At 40.2% G+C, this 20,415-nt stretch overlaps 1 protein-coding gene across 1 annotated transcript; it reads right to left on the bottom strand.

The window, feature by feature from the left end:
- Positions 1–10,355: 10,355 nt before the first annotated feature.
- On the bottom strand, positions 10,356–14,045 carry LOC123144775 (glutathione reductase, cytosolic). Its single transcript, XM_044564013.1, has 6 exons — positions 13,442–14,045; positions 13,267–13,331; positions 13,016–13,177; positions 11,627–11,692; positions 11,207–11,299; positions 10,356–10,605 (listed from the first exon to the last, which is right to left on the bottom strand). Exons 1-6 carry the CDS (start codon positions 13,583–13,585, stop codon positions 10,566–10,568), a joined length of 570 nt encoding a protein of 189 aa, XP_044419948.1. The 5' UTR covers positions 13,586–14,045; the 3' UTR covers positions 10,356–10,565.
- Between the last annotated feature and the right edge of the window lie 6,370 nt (positions 14,046–20,415).

Raw genomic sequence — 20,415 nt, forward strand, 5'->3', positions numbered from 1 at the left:
TTCGAGTTATGGAGAAAGCTTTTCTGCCTCGTCCCTCGCTACCAAATGGGATATGTGTTCGAGGTGGGCGGCGCCGAGATATGGCGCATAGCCGGGACCGGATACCTGTCCGGCACACCGAAGAAGCCATCCGAAGAGTGGCCCTCGGAGTGGTTTTATATTGAAGATGTTGCTCTCCCCGACCCAGTCCGAATGGGCTTCCCCGAATTTTCCAGCGCTCAATTGATGAAACGCCACAGCTGGCGCCCTCGAAGCCTCGAGGAGGAAGATAGCGCGGAATTCCAACAAGTAATGGGCACGATAAGGACACTTGCCCAGTCCGGATTATCAATAATCGAGGTAATGACGACTTCCATAGTGCGAGGTGTTCAACCACTTCAATTCAGAGGGCTCCCCATGTGGCACTACAATGGGGAAGATGACACCTCACGCTGTGGACGGAAGGGTCCGGACACCCTTGCCTCCCTGGCCACAATATTGGCCGATCTGTATAAAGGGGAGAAAGAGGAGTTTACTCGTCTTAAGAGCCAAGAGGGATTCTCCATGTACAATCCCCCTAACTGGGTGAGTTTTAATTCCACCACCTCACTCAATCCTCTCCCCGAGTCATGTCTAATTGACATTAACCCGTCCCTTTTTAATAGGAATGGCGGAATGCTATCGCGGGGATTTATAGCCCCGCTCCACAGCCGGAGGACCATAACCGGGACCTCGATCTCGGATTCGAAGAGGATCCGGACATATTTGTAGAGCTCAAGGAGGGAGTCTTCTACCAGGCGAATTATGATGGCACGGAAGTGGCCATTATGGCCGATTATCCTGGCCTCCTTCCTGCCTCATATGTAAGTAGACAGTAGACATTCCCTCCAAAAGAACTTCCTCGTTATGCTTCACCCACCGCAGTGTCTCGTGCTCCAAAGGGGAGGCGCTCGGCGCGTCATGCTACATCAGAGGCGTCTCATAAGAGAGCAGCGCCTACGCCGAGCGGGTCTTCAAAGAGGAAGGCAAATGACAACACGGCCGAGCCTTCATCAAAGAGGTATGGCTTAAAATATGCCCCCTGGCAGTCACATTGAACTGTGACATTGTTCGCTGTGTTTTATCAGGAAGAGTGTTTGTCGGACTATGTCCGGGGATCCTGCCGGTCGCGCCTCCACCAATCCGGTTCCAGACCCTGCCTCTAGGGCGAGGGCTGACACGAGAGCGACGCCGGATTGTCCTCCTTCAGAGGATTCGGATAATGTATCCGTCATGAACTCTGAAGTAGAGAGCGCCATGAATCATCGGCGACGGAGGGCTGATACGTCCATTCTGCATCATGCTTTTATATCGATATGTATTGCATTATGGGCTGTTATTACATATTATGTCACAATACTTATGTCTATTCTCTCTTATTTTACAAGGTTTACATAAAGAGGGAGAATGCCGGCAGCTGGAATTCTAGGCTGGAAAAGGAGTAAATATTAGAGACCTATTCTGCACAACTCCAAAAGTCCTGAAACTACACGGAAGTTATTTTTGGAAATAATAAAAAAAATTGAGCGGAAGAAATACCAGAGGGGGGCCACCCACCAGGCACGAGGGTGGGGGGCGCGCCCTACCCCCCTGGGCGCGCCCCCTGCCTCGTGGCCCCCCTGTTTGCCCTCCGGTGGCCATCTTCTGTTATATGAAGTCTTTCGTACAAAGAAAAATAATAATCAAGCTTTCGGGACGAGACTCCGCCGCCACGAGGCGGAACCTTGGCGGAACCAATCTAGGGCTCTGGCGAAGCTGTTCTGCCGGGGACACTTCCCTCCGGGAGGGGGAAATCATCGCCATCGACATCATCAACGCTCCTTTCGTTGGGAGGGGGCCAATCTCCATCAACATCTTCACCAGGACCATCTCCTCTCAAACCCTAGTTCATCTCTTGTATCCAATTCTTGTCTGGGATTGGTACCTGTAGGTTGCTAGTAGTGTTGATTACTCCTTGTAGTTGATGCTAGTTGGTTTATTTGGTGGAAGATCATATGTTCAGATCCTTTATGCATATTAATACTCCTCTGATTATGAACATGAATATGCTTTGTGAGTAGTTACGTTTGTTCCTGAGGACATGGGAGAAGTCTTGCTATTAGTAGTCATGTGAATTTGGTATTCGTTCGACATTTTGATGAGATGTATGTTGTCTCTCCTCTAGTGGTGTTATGTGAACGTCGACTACATGACACTTCACCATTGTTTGGGCCTAGAGGAAGGCATTGGGGAGTAATAAGTAGATGATGGGTTGCTAGAGTGACAGAAGCTTAAACCCTAGTTTCTGCGTTGCTTCGTAAGGGGCTGAATTGGATCCATATGTTTCATGCTATGGTTAGGTTTACCTTAATACTTCTTTTGTAGCTGCGGATGCTTGCAATAGGAGTTAATCATCAGTGGGATGCTTGTCCAAGTAAGGACAGCACCCAAGCACCGGTCCACCCACATATCAAATTATCAAAGTACCGAACGTGAATCACACGAACGTGATGAAAACTAGCTTGACGATAATTCTCATGTGTCCTCAGGAGCGTTTTCCTTCTTCTCCTCGTTGGGTTCGACACTCTTACTTATTGAAAGGACTATGATAGATCCCCTATACTTGTGGGTCATCAAGACTCTTTTCTAGTGCCGTTGTCGGGGAGTGAAACGCCTTTGGTAGGTGGAATTTGGTAAGGAAAAATTTATATAGTGTGCTGAAATTTACTGTCACTTATTACTATGGAAAGTAATCCTCTGAGGGGCTTGTTCGGGGTATCTTCACCCCGACTAGTAGAGCAAAGAGTTGCTCCTCAACCTACTGAACCTACTAAAAATGAAAATGACTACTTTGAAATTCCTTCGGGTATGATAGAGAAACTGCTAGCTAATCCTTTTGCAGGAAACGGAACATTACATCCTGATGAGCACCTAATCTATGTGGATGAAGTTTGTGGATTATTTAAGCTTGCAGGTATGCCCGATGATGTTATCAAGAAGAAGGTCTTCCCTTTATCTTTGATGGGATATGCATTAACATGGTATAGGCTATGTGATGATATGGGATCATGGAACTACAAACGATTGAAATTGGAATTTCATCAGAAGTTTTATCCTATGCATCTTGTTCATCGTGATCGTAATTATATATATATTTTTGGCCTCGCGAAGGAGAAAGCATCGCTCAAGCTTGGGGGAGGCTTAAGTCAATGTTATATTCATGCCCCAATCATGAGCTCTCAAGAGAAATGATTATTCAAAAAAATTATGCTCGGCTTTCTGACAACAATCGCACCATGCTCGATACTTCTTGTACTGGTTCTTTTATGATGAAGACTATTGAATTCAAATGGGATTTATTGGAAAGAATTAAACGCAACTCTGAAGATTGGGATCTCGACGAAGGTAAGGAGTCAGGTATAACACCTAAGTTTGATTGTGTTAAATCTTTTATGGATACCGATGTTTTCCGTAAATTTAGCACTAAATATGGACTTGACTCTGAGATAGTAGCTTCTTTCTGTGAATCTTTTTCTGCTCACGTTGATCTCCCTAAGGAGAAGTGGTTTAAATATCATCCTCCCATACAAGTAAAAGTAGTTGGACCTATGAAAGTTGAAGAAAATACTATCACTTATAATAATCCTATTGTCCCTACTGCTTATGTTGAGAAACCACCTTTCCCTGTTAGGATAAAGGATCATGCTAAAGCTTCAACTGTGGTTCGTAAAAGTAATATTAGAACCTATACACCCCCTGAGCAAGTTAAAGTTGAACCTAATATTGCTATTGTTAAAGATCTCTTGGCTGATAATATTGATGAGCATGTTATTTATTTCTGTGGTGAGACTACTAGAATTGCTAAACCTTGTGCTAAAGATAAACATAGACCTGTGGTAGGCATGCCTGTTATTTCTGTTAAAATAGGAGATCATTGTTATCATGGCTTATGTGACATGGGTGCTAGTGCTAGTGCAATACCTATTGACTTATACAAAGAAATTATGCATGACATTGCACCCGCTGAGTTAGAAGAAATTGATGTCACAATTAAACTTGCCAATAGAGATACTATATCACCAATGGGAATTGTTAGAGATGTCGAAGTCTTGTGTGGGAAAACTAAATATCCTGCTGATTTTCTTGTTCTTGGTTCCCCACAAGATAGCTTTTGTCCCAATATATCTGGTAGACCCTTCTTAAACACTGTTAATGCTAGGATAGACTGCGCAAAGGATGTAGTTACTATTGGTTTAGGTGATATGACTCATGAATTTAATTTTTCTCAATTTCGTAAACAACATCGTGAAGACGAATTGCATAGTAAAGATGAAATTATTGGTCTCACTTCTATTGCCATACCTCCTAGTGATCATTTAGAACAATATTTGCTAGACCATGAAAATGATATGTGTATGAATGAAAGAAGGGAAATACATGAAGTATTCTTTAAACAGGGACCTATTCTGAAACACAACTTGCCTGTTGAAATCCTAGGGGATCCTCCTCCACCCAAGGGTGATCTCGTGTTTGAGCTTAAACCTTTACCTGATACTCTTAAATATCCTTATCTTGATGAAAAGAAGATATATCCTGTTATTATTAGTGCTAACCTTTCAGAGAAGGAGGAAGAAAAAATATTGAAAACTCTGAAGAAGCATCGTGCTGCTATTGGATATACTCTTGATGATCTTAAGGGCATTAGTCCCACTCTATGCCAACACAAAATAAATTTGGAGAAAGATGCCAAACTGGTTATTGATCATCAACGACGGCTGAATCCTAAGATGAAGGAAGTGGTAAGAAAGGAAATACTAAAGCTCCTTGAGGCAGGTATAATCTATCCCGTTGCTAATAGCGAGTGGGTAAGTCCTGTCCATTGTGTCCCTAAGAAGGGAGGTATTACTGTCGTTCCTAATGATAAAGATGAATTGATTCCGCAAAGAATTATTACAGGTTATAGGACGGTAATTGATTTCCGCAAATTAAATAAAGCTACTAAAAAAGATCATTACCCCTTGCCTTCTATTGATCAAATGCTAGAAAGATTATCCAAACATACACATTTTTGCTTTCTAGATGGTTATTCTGGTTTCTCTCAAATACATGTGTCAGCTAATGATCAATCAAAGACCACATTTACTTGCCCTTTCAATACTTTTGCTTATAGATGTATGCCTTTTGGTTTATGTAATGCACCTGCTACCTTTCAAAGATGCATGATGGCTATATTCTCTTATTTTTGTGAAAATATTTGTGAGGTTTTCATGGACGATTTCTCTGTTTATGGATCCTCTTTTGATGATTGCTTAAGCAACCTTGATCGAGTTTTGCAGAGATGTGAAGAAACTAACCTTGTCTTGAATTGGGAGAAGTGCCACTTTATGGTTAATGAAGGTATTGTCTTGGGGCATAAAATTTCTGAAAGAGGTATTGAAGTTGATAAAGCTAAGGTTGATGCTATTGAAAAGATGCCATGTCCCATGGACATCAAAGGTATAAGAAGTTTCCTTGGTCATGCCGGTTTTTATAGGAGGTTCAATAAGGACTTCTCAAAAATTTCTCGGCCTCTGACTAACCTATTACAAAAAGATATACCTTTTGTCTTTGATGATGATTGTGTAGAAGCATTTGAAATACTTAAGAAAGCATTAATCTCTGCACCTATTGTTCAGCCACCTAATTGGAATTTACCTTTTGAAATTATGTGTGATGCTAGTGATTATGCTGTAGGTGTTGTTCTAGGGCAAAGAGTTGATAAGAAATTAAATGTTATTCAATATGCTAGTAAAACTCTAGACAATGCCCAGAGAAATTATGCTACTACCGAAAAAGAATTCTTAGCAATTGTATTTGCTTGTGATAAGTTCAGACCTTATATTGTTGATTCTAAAGTAACTATTCACATTGATCAAGCTGCTATTAAATATCTTATGGAAAAGAAAGATGCTAAACCTAGACTTATTAGATGGGTTCTCTTGCTACAAGAATTTGATTTGCATATTATTGATAGAAAGGGAGCTGAGAGCCCCATTGCAGACAACTTGTCTAGGTTAGAGAATGTTCTTGATGACCCACTACCTATTGATGATAGCTTTCTGATACATCTCCAATGTATCTATAATTTTTGATTGCTCCATGATATATTATCTTCTATTTTGGACTTATTGGGCTTTATTATTCACTTTTATATTATTTTTGGGACTAACCTATTAACCGGAGGCCCAGCCCAGAATTGCTTTTTTTTGCCTATTTCAGAGTTTCGCGGAAAAAGAATATCAAACGGAGTCCAAACGGGATGAAACCTTCGGGAACGTGATTTTCGGAACGAACATGATCCAAAGGACTTGGACCCTACGTCAAGAAATCAAACAGGAAGCCATGAGGTAGGGGGCGCGCCTACCCCCCCCCCCCCCCAGGCGCGCCCTCCACCCTCATGGGCCCCACGTTGCTCCACCGACGTACTCCTTCCTCGTATATATACCTACGTACCCCCAAACAATCAGATACGGAGCCAAAAACCTAATTCCACCGCCGCAACATTCTGTACCCACGAGATCCCATCTCGAGGCCTGTTCTGGAGCTCCGCCGGAGGGGGCATCGATCACGGAGGGCTTCTACATCAACACCATAGCCTCTCCGATGAAGTGTGAGTAGTTTACCTTAAACCTTCGGGTCCATAGTTATTAGCTAGATGGCTTCCTCTCTCTTTTTGGATCTCAATACAATGTTCTGCCCCTCTCTTGTGGAGATCTATTCGATGTAATCTTCTTTTGCGGTGTGTTTGTTGAGACCGATGAATTGTGGGTTTATGATCAAGTTTATCTATGAACAATATTTGAATCTTATGAATTCTTTTATGTATGATTGGTTATCTTTGCAAGTCTCTTCGAATTATCAGTTTGGTTTGGCCTACTAGATTGATCTTTCTTGCAATGGGAGAAGTGCTTAGCTTTGGGTTCAATCTTGCGGTCTCCTTTCCCAGTGACAGTAGGGACAGCAAGGCACGTATTGTATTGTTGCCATTGGGGATAAAAAGATGGGGTTTTTATCATATTGCATGAATTTATCCCTCTACATCATGTCATCTTGCTTAAGGCTTTACTCTGTTCTTATGAACTTAATACTCGAGATGCATGCTGGATAGCGATCGATGTGTGGAGTAATAGTAGTAGATGCAGGCAGGAGTCGGTCTACTTGTCTCGGACGAGATGCCTATATACATGATCATACCTAGATATTCTCATAACTATCCTCAATTCTGTCAATTGCTCAATAGTAATTTGTTCACCCACCGTAAAATACTTATGCTCTTGAGAGAAGCCACTAGTGAAACCTATGGCCCCCGGGTCTATTTTCCATCATATTAATCTTCCAACACTTAGTTATTTCCGTTGCTTTTATTTTACTTTGCATCTTTATCATAAAAATACCAAAAATATTATCCTATCATATCTATCAGATCTCACTCTCGTAAGTGACCGTGTAGGGATTGAAAACCCCTTATCGCGTTGGTTGCGAGGATTTATTTGTTTGTGTAGGTGTGAGGGACTTGCGCGTAGCCTCCTACTGGATTGATACCTTGGTTCTCACAAACTAAGGGAAATACTTACGCTACTTTGCTGCATCACCCTTTTCTCTTCAAGGGAAAACCAACGCAGTGCTCAAGAGGTAGCAAGAAGGATTTCTGACGCCGTTGCCGGGGAGGTCTACGCAAAAGTCAACATACCAAGTACCCATCACAAACCCTTATCTCCCGCATTACATTATTTGCCATTTGCCTCTCGTTTTCCTCTCCCCCACTTCACCCTTGTCATTTTATTCGCCCTCTCTTTTTCGTTCGCCTCTTTTTCGCTTGCTTTTTGTTTGCTCGTGTGTTGGATTGCTTGTTTGTCACGATGGCTCAAGATAATACCAAATTATGTGACTTTACCAATACCAACAATAATGATTCCTTAGCACTCTGATTGCTCCTCTTACCGATACTGAATCTTGTGAAATCAATGCTGCTTTGTTGAATCTTGTCATGAAAGATCAATTCGCCGGCCTTCCTAGTGAAGATGCCGCTACTCATCTAAATAGCTTCGTTGATTTGTGTGATATGCAAAAGAAGAAAGATGTTGACAATGATATTGTTAAATTGAAGGTATTTCCTTTTTCGCTTAGAGATCGTGCTAAAGCTTGGTTTTCGTCTTTGCCTAAAAATAGTATTGATTCTTGGAATAAGTGCAAAGATGCTTTTATCTCTAAGTTTTTTCCTCCCCCTAAGATTATCTCTCTTAGAAAAGATATTATGAATTTAAAGCAACTTGATCATGAACATGTTGCACAAGCTTGGGAGAGGATGAAATTAATGATACGTAATTGCCCCATGCATGGTTTGAATTTGTGGATGATTATACAAAAAAATTATGCCGGATTGAATTTTGCTTCTAGAAACCTTTTAGATTCGGCCGCGGGAGGCACTTTTATGGAAATTACTTTAGGAGAAGCTACTAAACTCCTAGATAATATTATGGTTAATTATTCTCAATGGCACACTGAAAGATCTACTAATAAAAAAGTGCATGCGATAGAAGAAATTAATGTTTTGAGTGGAAAGATGGATGAACTTATGAAATTATTTGCTAGTAAGAGTGTTTCTTCTGATCCTAATGATATGCCTTTGTCTACTTTGATTGAGAATAATAATGAATCTATGGATGTGAATTTTGTTGGTAGGAATAATTTTGGTAACAATGCGTATAGAGGAAATTTTAATCCTAGGCCTTATCCTAGCAATTCCTCTAATAATTATGGTAATTCCTACAACAATTCTTATGGAAATTTTAATAAGATGCCCTTTGAATTTGAGACTAGTGTTAAAGATTTTATGAATTCGCAAAAGAATTTCAATGCTTTGCTTGAAGAGAAATTGCTTAAAGTTGATGAATTGGCTAGGAACGTTGATAGAATTTCTCTTGATGTTAATTCTTTAAAACTTAGATCTATTCCTCGTAAGCATGATATCAATGAGTCTCTCAAAGCCATGAGAATTTCCATTGATGAGTGCAAGGAAAGAACCGCTAGGATGCGTGCTAAGAAAGATTGCTTTATGAAAGCGTGTTCTTCTAGTTCCTATGAAAATAAAGATGAAGATCTAAAAGTTATTGATGTGTCCCCTATTAAATCTTTGTTTTGCAATATGAATCTTGATAATGATGGGACTGAATATGTTCCACCTTTACTTAGAAGGCGTTCCTGAAATTCCGAGTTTTTTGATCTTGATGCTAAAATTGATAAAAGTGGGATTGAAGAAATCAAAACATTAGATGTTAATAAACCCACTATTTTGGATCTCAAGGAATTTAATTATGATAATTGCTCTTTGATAGATTGTATTTCCTTGTTGCAATCCGTGCTAAATTCTCCTCATGCTTATAGTCAAAATAAAGCTTTTACCAAACATATCGTTGATGCTTTGATGCAATCTTATGAAGAAAAGCTTGAGTTGGAAGTCTCTATCCCTAGAAAACTTTATGATGAGTGGGAACCTACTATTAAAATTAAAATTAAAGATCATGAATGCTATGCTTTGTGTGATTTGGGTGCTCTCTATCCCTAGAAAACTTTATGATGAGTGGGAACCTACTATTAAAATTAAAATTAAAGATCATGAATGCTATGCTTTGTGTGATTTGGGTGCTAGTGTTTCCACGATTCCAAAAACTTTGTGTGATTTGCTAGGTTTCCGTGATTTTGATGATTGCTCTTTAAACTTGCACCTTGCGGATTCCACTATTAAGAAACCTATGGGAAGAATTAATGATGTTCTTATTGTTGCAAATAGGAACTATGTGCCCGTAGATTTTATTGTTCTTGATATCAATACAAGAAATATGTCAACTTGTGACCCTCACTATTGGCCGCTAAAAGGTCATTGTTTTTCATTTGCGACATTTTTTGACCAAAAACAGAAGGTCAAAAGCTGGCAGTCGTAAACTGAAATTAACGACTTTCTGTAAAAGGTCGTTGATTCTTTGACCAAAATTTTGGTCACTAGCAGCCTCCCCAGACCATGTAGGATCCAGTGCGGCAAGCTGACGTGGATAAGAATCAGCCCGGTCCAGTTCTGTGTTTTACATGGGCCAAGCCCATTAATTCAGCCTTTTTAATATTTATTTTTCTGTAAATTAAGCAGGCCAAGCCCATTTCAACCTTTTATTTATTTTTGGTCCGGGGCCTTTTAACATTGTTTGGGCCATTATATTTTGGAGCTGGTCCCACTTGTCATCATCTCACACATTGGGCCCACTTTACAGAAAATTCAAAACTGCTCAAATTATTTTCATAAGTGGGTCCCACGAGTCAGGTTTCCATTCCACACGTTTTCAAATCACATACATAGTCAATATTTCAGACGGAACAGTACAAATATAGTTCACCAAATACAAGTAGGTCATACAAATATAGTTTACCAAATACAACTAAGTCTACCACAATCTGTACATAGTGTATTACAACCCAAATATGCCTACTATTACAATATTACAATATTTACAGTCTACACGGCTCTTTGCTGAGTAGGGCTATGAGCTTCGAACTTCAAATTTCATAGACCTGGAGCTCCTGTAAAAGAGTGAACACATAGGCTACCAGCATTAGAGTCGCTATTATTCTTAAGAGTAGATTTGCAAACCTCCAGGTTTAGTGTACAGACTATTGAAAGAGATCTCATAGAAATATAAATTTATGGGCCAAATATATGATAAATCAACAGATTCAGCCAACTTCAAAGACCTAGATGTTTGTGATGCATCTTCACAGAACCAGAAGAACACTAGATATAATATAATATGATTCCAGGAGTATAATGCTAACCACAAGAGCATCAATCAGCAGCAGGTAAATAGCTAGCAAACTATCTACTAGACATCATCGACACTTGAACCATAACATGTCCAGCATGGAAACAAAAAATGGGACAAGTACTAATTCTGGATAACATGTACAGGAAGGCCATCCAATGGTTTCAGCCACATCCTAATAAACCAGCGGCACTCTAATACAACTAATTACCAGCAGCAAATAAAATAGCCGGATTAGGCACCAGCAGTTGATCATCGACACAACAGTCGGCAAGGACTCAACCACGGCACAAAAAGCATCAAAATCCTAACTAACCCATGAAACAGAGCATGGTTGTATCATAGCAAAGAGAGGAGCTCACAATGGTGGTTTGTGTAGCCGATGTCGAATAGCCTCCGTTCGTCGCTTGCGAGCACCATGCACCTTGGTGCCTTGCATAGGGCCTCCTTCGAGTCTGCGAGAGAAAGAACAAGGTGAAGGTTAGTATGCATCTGTTCTGGGTCAAGCTAAGTCAAGGGCATAAGAGATTTTAGTCAACAAAAATTAACATGTGAACATCTTGCACAAACTATCATCATTTATAAAAAATACAAAACAAATATGCAAACAGTTGTACAATAGCTGAGTGCTCATACTTATATTACATTGCTTGAACTCAATTGCTAAGCTAGGAAACAAAAAATCCCACTCTCCATGACGTTATCTCATCGCTCAAGATTTGGGGGCAGCAAGGGTATTAGTAATGGATGCGCTGCAGGAGAGAGCTGAGTGGGATTAGTACCTGGAGCTTGCAATTGATGGAGTCATGGTCGTCCTGCTGCTGTTGTATCCCCATGGAACCCTTGTGCTGCACAAGGACAGATGATTGATCAGCTGAAATTGAAATCAACGGTTGCTGCTGCACAAGAGCCTATAATTAAGCTCAACAATGAAAAAGACATGTTTGTTATGTCTTAGACAGAAAAGAAACATGTGATGTTTTTCTGTCAAGATCAAGATAAACAAAATTAAGCAATGCAGGTAAACATCATCATCAGTGTATAATTGCCAATATAAACAAGCCATGTAGAAACGCCAAGTTACAGAAACTGCATCACAAATATGATTTGCCTCTGGTGTTTGCCATACAACAACAACAGTAGTACAAAGATGTTTGATTACATGTGAATAGAGATATGACAATAGCAGATATACATAATTTGAGGGAACCACAAGAAGTAGATATGACAATAGCAGTAGTATAGATTGTAGTAGTAAGCATGCAAGGAAACAAAACATGGGACTAATATTGATAGCAACAAAACAACCAGGATAACAATAAGCTACTACAGGTGCAGGTTTAGGAAGCAAGGAACAGAGTGAAACGGCGATGAGTGTGGAGACTTTATTTTGCTGAACTTTTGGTTATCTTATACTTCTACAGGATGCAGGCAATGAGGTCGTCAGTGTATGGATTTTCTTCCAATTTGACCGTCTTCCCTAGGGATCAGAAAGATTTCGTTTCGAGGTTTTTCAATCTGCTGCACCAACTGTATCTATCTAATCAATAAGACAAGGTCGATGCTAAAAAAAGGCAGTTGAATCTTTTCCCAGAATTCCAAACTGGTGACTTTTGGCACAACGACTAAGCTCCGTAGAACCAAGAGATGCTCAAGATCGATGCTAAAAAATTTGGAAGCATTAACCCTCTACAAGGTAATAATCCGCTACCGCAACTTCAGGTACATGCACTTTCAGCTAGACTAGTCAACAGCGGATTTTCAGCTCATGTTCCAAAATTCTACTAGTCGGCAAGGCCGTCATACGCTCATGCGCATGGTCAGCAGAAGACAAACATATCCTTGTTGGAAGAAATTAGCCTCCGCGCAGACGACATTCCGACGATCCGCTCCAGCTACAACAGAAAACGTCGGCCCATGTTAACTTGTTTGCTAGCCGCACGAATACAATCAAAACTGAATTTTAACAAAACAATACAGAAGAAATCTAATGTACTACTATATATGAACCGGCTATCTAACTATCACACTCCAACATGCTTTTTTTACAACATGGTGCAGACTGTAACTATGATGCGCCATGAACTTTGTGGCTGAAGTGCTGTACTTGGAACCAAACTTCTACAAGAGTATGAATGATGAATGTGCTCGACCAAGGTGATGTGTCTGACCTTGTTTTCCAGCAACTTTTTCCAGTTGTAGTTGATGTCCCCATTGATCTCCCACCCGAAATTCTTGGCGTCCTGCACCCGAAACTTTTTCCAGCAACATGGTGCAGACTGTAACTTTGATGCACTAGTATCTTCTTCGAAAGACAGCCATGTATCACGCACCTAGATGCAGCGAGCACACACAGATAGATTCAGAGCGTAATTGCAGCAACAAAAATGCAGAGAAGGAAGTAATTCAGGATTGTGCTTACGTTCCGCCGTGTCCTCCCAGCCAATCCGAGCTGATAGGGTGGAACGGGTGCTCGCAGATCGCAACCTGCGCGAAAATCACCTCAGAATTTCATCCAACCGAATCTCAGCTGAATAACAAACCGCGGGATGCGGGGGGCGGGGAGAGGAAACAAGCAAGCGGAGGGGGGCGCAGACCTTGGCTCCGAATCCCGCGGCGGTGCGGGAGCCGCGGACGACACCGCTGCCGACGCCGATGACGAAGAGGTCGTAGTCGTAGCTCTCCTCGCCGCCGTACGCGACGGCGGGCGCCTCCCTGTCCTTGAGCATCTTCCGCGCCATGGCCTGGACTCCGGTCGGCCGTAGAACCCTAGTGGATGGATGGATCCCGGAGCAGAGGAGAGCAGGTGGGGGCGGCAACACTGGCTGCTACGGGGTCCGGATGGGATCTACACGAGGCCGTCGCCACCCCTCCCCGCCGTGGGGCTAGGTGCGGATCACCTCCCACAAAAGGAGACAGAGACGGAGCCGGCGCGGACATGGATGGGAATCAGACGCGCGACGGAGGTGGTTGCCGAGGCAGGCACGGAGACGGGGTGGGTCGCCGGGGTTTGTGGCGGGGTGGAGGCGGCCGTGAGGAGGGGAGGAGGAGAGGGCGAGGGAGGGAGGGCGCCGCTACCGGTGACAGGAAGGCTAGGGTTAGAGAGGGGTGGCGGCGTCGATCTGGATCGGGGAGAGAGAGAGGGAGGCGGCGGGCGGAAGGAAGGGAGGAGGGGTGAGTGAGTTGATCTGGATAGGGTTTCTTCAGATGGATGGATGGATGGTGGGATTGCTAGCAATAGATGGCAGGATGTCTGCCATGTCATCGATCCGTGTGACAGGTGGTTCCACCAATCAGAGTCTAGCTTATGTAATTGTGTTTTTTCTCTTTTGTTTCTTTTATATTTTTTACCCTCTTATTTCGGGTAAACACTCAACATATTAGCTTCATGTTGTATGTTTAAATGACTCAATATTGTGTTCATATGTGTATTTTAGGATTTCAAACAATGATGATTTTGTGGTCTTCATTTGCATTGCACACAAAAATCATTTTCCATTTATAGTGCCCAATAGGGTTTTTTTGTGAAGGACCTATCATATATTTGTTGCAAAAATAGACCACACCATTTTTAAAAAATAGTAGGACATATTTAATGCACAATTGACCAAATGTTTGGGTGTCAAGAGTTTCGATCCACCTCTCGTGAAAAAGACAAATTTCCGCCAATTCAGCTGGAAGCGGGTCAAATTTGAACTGCAGCTGCCACATAGTTTTCTTTTTAATTTTCCCAAAAATCATTTTTAGGTACAAAAGTATATATTTAATCAGAGAAACACCAAAAGTTTTCCAAGATTCAACCACTAGCTAGGAACGGTCATGCCCGCTGTTTTGACCGCATTTTTAAACGGGCATGAAAAATTCAAAAAAAATCAAAAAGAATGGAAAACCTTCGCATGGTGTCATTATATGTGGCCAAGTTACCAGAAAAAATAATAAAATTGTAATACGATAAATAATTTTAAAAAGTGTTCTCAGAAACGAGCTATCATGTGTGAAGATCAATGACTTTCAAGCCAAATGATCAATCTTATGGACACATTCATGGCATAGTTTGTTCAAATGATCTCATATTATGCACAAGGGTGCATATTGGGATGGCAAACAATGTTGCCGAAGGAAGTTTTCATTTTCTTTGGACGAAAAAATCATTTTCCATTTTTTGAGTGCCCAAAATGAGCTTTTTTGTGAAGGACCTACCATATATTTGTTGCAAAATTGTACCAAATCAATTCTCCCAAATACTAGGACATGTTTAATGCACAATTGACCAAATGGTTGGTTGTAAAAAGTTTTGATCCACCTCTCGTGAAAAAGACAAATTTCCGCCGATTCAGGAGGAAGCGGGTCAAATTTGAACTGCAGCTACCTCGTAGTTTGCTCTTTATTTTTTCCAAAAATTATTTCTAGGTACATAAGTATCTATTTAATCACAGAAACATCAAAAAAATTCCAAGATTCAACCACTAGCTAGGAACGGTCAAGCCTGCCGTTTTGACCGCATTTTGAAAAGGGCATAAAAAATTCAAAAAAAACAAAAAATTGGAAACCTTCGCATTGTTTCATCATATGTGGACAAGATACCAGCAAAAATTATAAACTTGTAATACGGAAATTATTTTTAAAAAGTGTTCTAAAAAATGAGCTATCATGCGTGAAGATTCATGGCTTTCAAGCCAAATGATCAATCTTATGGCCACATTCATGGCATATTTTGTTCAAATGATCTCATATTGTGCACAAGGGTGCATCTTGGAATTCCAAACAATGTTGCCTAAGGTAGTTTTCATTTTATTTGCACGGAAAATTAATTTTCCATTTTTCGAGTGCCCGAAATGAGGTTTTTTTGTGAAGGACCTACCATATATTTGTTGCAAAATTGTACCAAATCAATTCTTTTAAAATACTAGGACATATTTAGTGCACAATTAACCAAATGGTTGGGTGTAAAAAGTTTTGATCCACCTCTGGTGAAAAAGACAAAATCCCGCCGATTCAGAAGGAAGCGGATCAAATTTGAACTGCAGCTACCTCGTAGTTTGCTCTTTATTTTTTTCCAAAAATCATTTCTAGGTACATAAGTATCTATTTAATTAGAGAAACATCAAAAGTTTTCCAAGATTGAACCAATAGCTAGGAACGGTCAAGCCCGCCATTTTGACCGCATTTTGAAACGGGCATAAAAAATTAAAAAAAAAACAAAAAATTGGAAAACCTTCCCATTGTGTCATTATATGTGACCAAGTTTCCAGGAAAAATAATAAACTTGTAATACGGAAATTATTTTTAAAAAGTGTTCTAAAAAATGAGCTATCATGCGTGAAGATTCATGGCTTTCAAGCCAAATGATCAATCTTATGGCCACATTCATGGCATATTTTGTTCAAATGATCTCATATTGTGCACAAGGGTGCATCTTGGAATTCCAAACAATGTTGCCTAAGGGAGTTTTCATTTTATTTGCACGGAAAATTAATTTTCCATTTTTCGAGTGCCCGAAATGAGGTTTTTTTGTGAAGGACCTACCATATATTTGTTGCAAAATTGTACCAAATCAATTCTTTTAAAATACTAGGACATATTTAGTGCACAATTAACCAAATGGTTGGGTGTAAAAAGTTTTGATCCACCTCTGGTGAAAAAGACAAATTCCCGCCGATTCAGAAGGAAGCGGATCAAATTTGAACTGCAGCTACCTCGTAGTTTGATCTTTATTTTTTTTCCAAAAATCATTTCTAGGTACATAAGTATCTATTTAATTAGAGAAACATCAAAAGTTTTCCAAGATTGAACCAATAGCTAGGAACGGTCAAGCCCGCCATTTTGACCGCATTTTGAAACGGGCATAAAAAATTAAAAAAAAAACAAAAAATTGGAAAACCTTCCCATTGTGTCATTATATGTGACCAAGTTTCCAGGAAAAATAATAAACTTGTAATACGGAAATTATTTTTAAAAAGTGTTCTCAAAAATGAGCTATCATGCGTGAAGATTCATGGCTTTCAAGCCAAATGATCAATCTTATGGCCACATTCATGGCATAGTTTGTTCAAATGATCTCATATTGTGCACAAGGGTGCATCTTGGAATTCCAAACAATGTTGCCTAAGGGAGTTTTCATTTTCTTTGCACGGAAAATTCATTTTCCATTTTCCGAGTGCCTGAAATTAGTTTTTTTTGTGAAGGACCTACCATATATTTGTTGCAAAATTGGACCAAATCAATTTTCTAAAATACTAGGCCATATTTAATGCACAATTGACAAAATGGTTGGGTGTCAAAAGTTTTGATCCACCTCTGGTGAAAAAAGACAAATTCCCGCCGATTCAGGAGGAAGCGGGTCAAATTTGAACTGCAGCTGCCTCATAGTTTGCTATTTATTTTTTCCAAAAATCATTTCTAGTTACATAAATACCTATTTAATCATAAATACATGGTTTGGTGGCGATACATCGAGGTTTGGACGGTGGCCGAGGGCCCCAACTCTAGAGCGCGTAAACTTGCATACCCTCCGCGTGGTCACCGCGTGACCGTGGCGTTGCCATGTGTTCTGGGCGGCCTAGGCATGTCTAGTGGGTTGGGCACTCCCCAAGTAGGTGCTAAGAAGAAAATCACAACATAATATTCTCACGAGGAGACCGATCGATGCCCAAACATGAATAAGTAGCCAAGTGTTTGATTAGCGGTACAGGAAATGCACATGGCTAATGGGCGTGAGTTTTGGCTGAGGATGATCATCTACTAAGGACACTATCTTGGAAAATTTGCAGCTCAAATGGAGGAGCCTAGGTGTCACTTGCTTTGCAACGTACCACACTGGACAGAAATATGAATGTTGAAGCCACACTCACATGTATTGTTAGATGGGGCTCAATTTTTGTGGAGAGCAATGATTTGGGAATATAAAAGATGTGGCAAAAATTCAGTTCATTAGGATATGCCTAGCTAGTACTTCCTTCACAACAGTTCGAGTTGAACAAAAACTTTGGAAATTTGCCGAGGAAGATTTACCAGGCAAATGGAGTTGAAAATTGTCATGAGGCAATGATTTGGATAGTAAAGAATGCCCAATTTTTTTTGGGAATTTTGGGAATGACAGAAATATAGGTTGCTTCACAACCTAGGGCAAAAATTGACACATAGGCAAAACTGATGAGGTGGCGCCTAGTCATAGCAATAAGTACCAATGCATCCACGTTCACAACCTCATGACCCTTTATATTGGTCGTAATCAGGTAGAAATAAGGTCATTGGTGCCTCTTGTCTGCTTTGTGACCATTTGGTGTAAGCAATTTCAGGGTTTGAGCCCTTCCAAGCGAAATGGCCGTGAATTTACGACCAATTCAGCTGGGGTCACTAAGAGAAGGTCATAAGTTGACATATTTATTGTAGTGTATAGATTGCAATCCTTCATGTCCTATTATTCTTGGTAGACCTTTCCTTAGAACGATTGGTGCAATTATTGATATGAAGGAAGGGAATATTAGATTCCAATTTCCATTAAAGAAAGGCATGGATTCCCTAGGAAGAAAGTTAAATTACCATATGAATCTATCATGAGAGCCACTTATGGATTGCCTACCAAAGATGGCAATACCTAGATCTATCCTTGCTTTTATGCCTAGGGGCGTTAAATGATAGCGCTTGTTGGGAGGCAACCCAAATTTATTTTTAGTTTTTTGCTTTTTGCTTCTGTTTAGGAATAAATTTTTGCTCTAGACTTTGGTTAGATGTGTTTTTATGTTTTAATTAGTGTTTGTGCCAAGTTAAACTTATAGGATCTTCTTGGATGATAGTTATTTGATCTTGCAGAAAATTCCAGAAACTTTCTGTTCACGAAAATAATTGTTAAAAATCACCAGAACGTGATAAAATATTGATTCCAATTGCTGCTGATCAATAAACAAATTGCCTAGGTCTTCCTATTTTGGATGATTTTTTGGAGTTCCATAAGTTTGTGTTAGTTACAGATTACTACAGACTGTTCTGTTTTTGACAGATTCTGTTTTTCGTGTGTTGTTTGCTTATTTTGATGAATCTATGGCTAGTAAAAGAGTTTATAAACCATAGAGAAGTTGGAATGCAGTAGGTTTAACAACAATATAAATAAGTAATGAGTTCATTACAGTACCTTGAAGTGGTCTTTTGTTTTCTTTCGCTAACGGAGCTCACGAGATTTTCTGTTAAGTTTTGTGTTGTGAAGTTTTCAAGTTTTGGGTGAAAGATTTGATGGATTATGGAACAAGGAGTGGCAAGAGCCTAAGCTTGGGGATGCCCATGGCACCCCCAATATAATCTAAGGACACCAAAAAGCCAAAGCTTGGGGATGCCCCGAAAGGCATCCCCTCTTTCGTCTACTTCCATCGGTAACTTTACTTGGAGCTATATTTTTATTCACCACATGATATGTGTTTTGCTTGGAGCGTCTTGTATGATTTCAGTCTTTGCTTTTTAGTTTACCACAATCATCCTTGCTGTACACACCCTTTTGAGAGAGACACACATGATTCGGAAATTATTAGAATACTCTATGTGCTTCACTTATATCTTTTGAGTTATATAGTTTTTGCTCTAGTACTTCAGTTATATCTTTTAGAGCACGGTGGTGGATTTGTTTTATAGAAACTATTGATATCTCATGCTTCACTTAGATTATTTTGTGAGTCTTAAATAGCATGGTAATTTGCTTAAATAATCCTAATATGCTAGGTATTCAAGATTAGTAAAAACTTTCTTATGAGTGTGTTGAATACTAAGAGAAGTTTGATGCTTGATGATTGTTTTGAGATATGGAGGTAGTGATATCAAAGTTGTGCTAGTTGAGTAGTTGTGAATTTGAGAAATACTTGTGTTGAAGTTTGCAAGTCCCGTAGCATGCACGTATGGTAAACATTATGTAACAAATTTGAAACATGAGGTGTTCTTTGATTGTCCTCCTTATGAGTGGCGGTCGGGGATGAGCGATGGTCTTTTCCTACCAATCTATCCCCCTAGGAGCATTCACGTAGTGCTTGGTTTTTGATGACTTGTAGATTTTTCCAATAAGTATGTGAGTTCTTTATGACTAATCTTGAGTCCATGGATTATACGCACTCTCACCTTTCCATCATTGCTAGCCTCTTCGGTACCGTGTGTTGCCCTTTCTCACATTGAGAGTGGGTGCAAACTTCGCCGGTGCATCCAAACCCCGTGATATGATACGCTCTTTCACACATATACCTCCTTATATCTTTCTCAAAACAGCCACCATACCTACCTATTATGGCATTTCCATAGCCATTCCGAGATATATTGCCATGCAACTTTCCACCATTCCATTTATCATGACACGTTCATCATTGTCATATTGCTTTGCATGATCATGTAGTTGACATAGTATTTGTGGCAAAGCCACCATTCATAATTCTTTCATACATGTCACTCTTGGTTCATTGCATATCCCGGTACACCGCCGGAGGCATTCATATAGAGTCATACTTTGTTCTAGTATCAAGTTGTAATCATTGAGTTGTAAATAAATAGAAGTGTGATGATCATCATTTTCTAGAGCATTGTCCCAAGTGAGGAATAA

This window comes from Triticum aestivum, chromosome 6D, assembly GCF_018294505.1.
Source record: "Triticum aestivum cultivar Chinese Spring chromosome 6D, IWGSC CS RefSeq v2.1, whole genome shotgun sequence".
Classification (NCBI taxonomy): Eukaryota; Viridiplantae; Streptophyta; class Magnoliopsida; order Poales; family Poaceae; genus Triticum; species Triticum aestivum.

Excerpts from the sequence above, each read along its gene's own strand:
- LOC123144775 (XM_044564013.1), bottom strand. The coding sequence starts at position 13,585 with ATGGCGCGGAAGATGCTCAAGGACAGGGAGGCGCCCGCCGTCGCGTAC. Across the intron at positions 13,332-13,441 it reads CCGCGGGATTCGGAGCCAAG|GTTGCGATCTGCGAGCACCC; the intron begins GTCTGCGCCCCC and ends ATTTTCGCGCAG. Across the intron at positions 10,606-11,206 it reads CGGCTACACAAACCACCATT|GAGCTCCAGGTCTATGAAAT; the intron begins GTGAGCTCCTCT and ends ACTCTTTTACAG.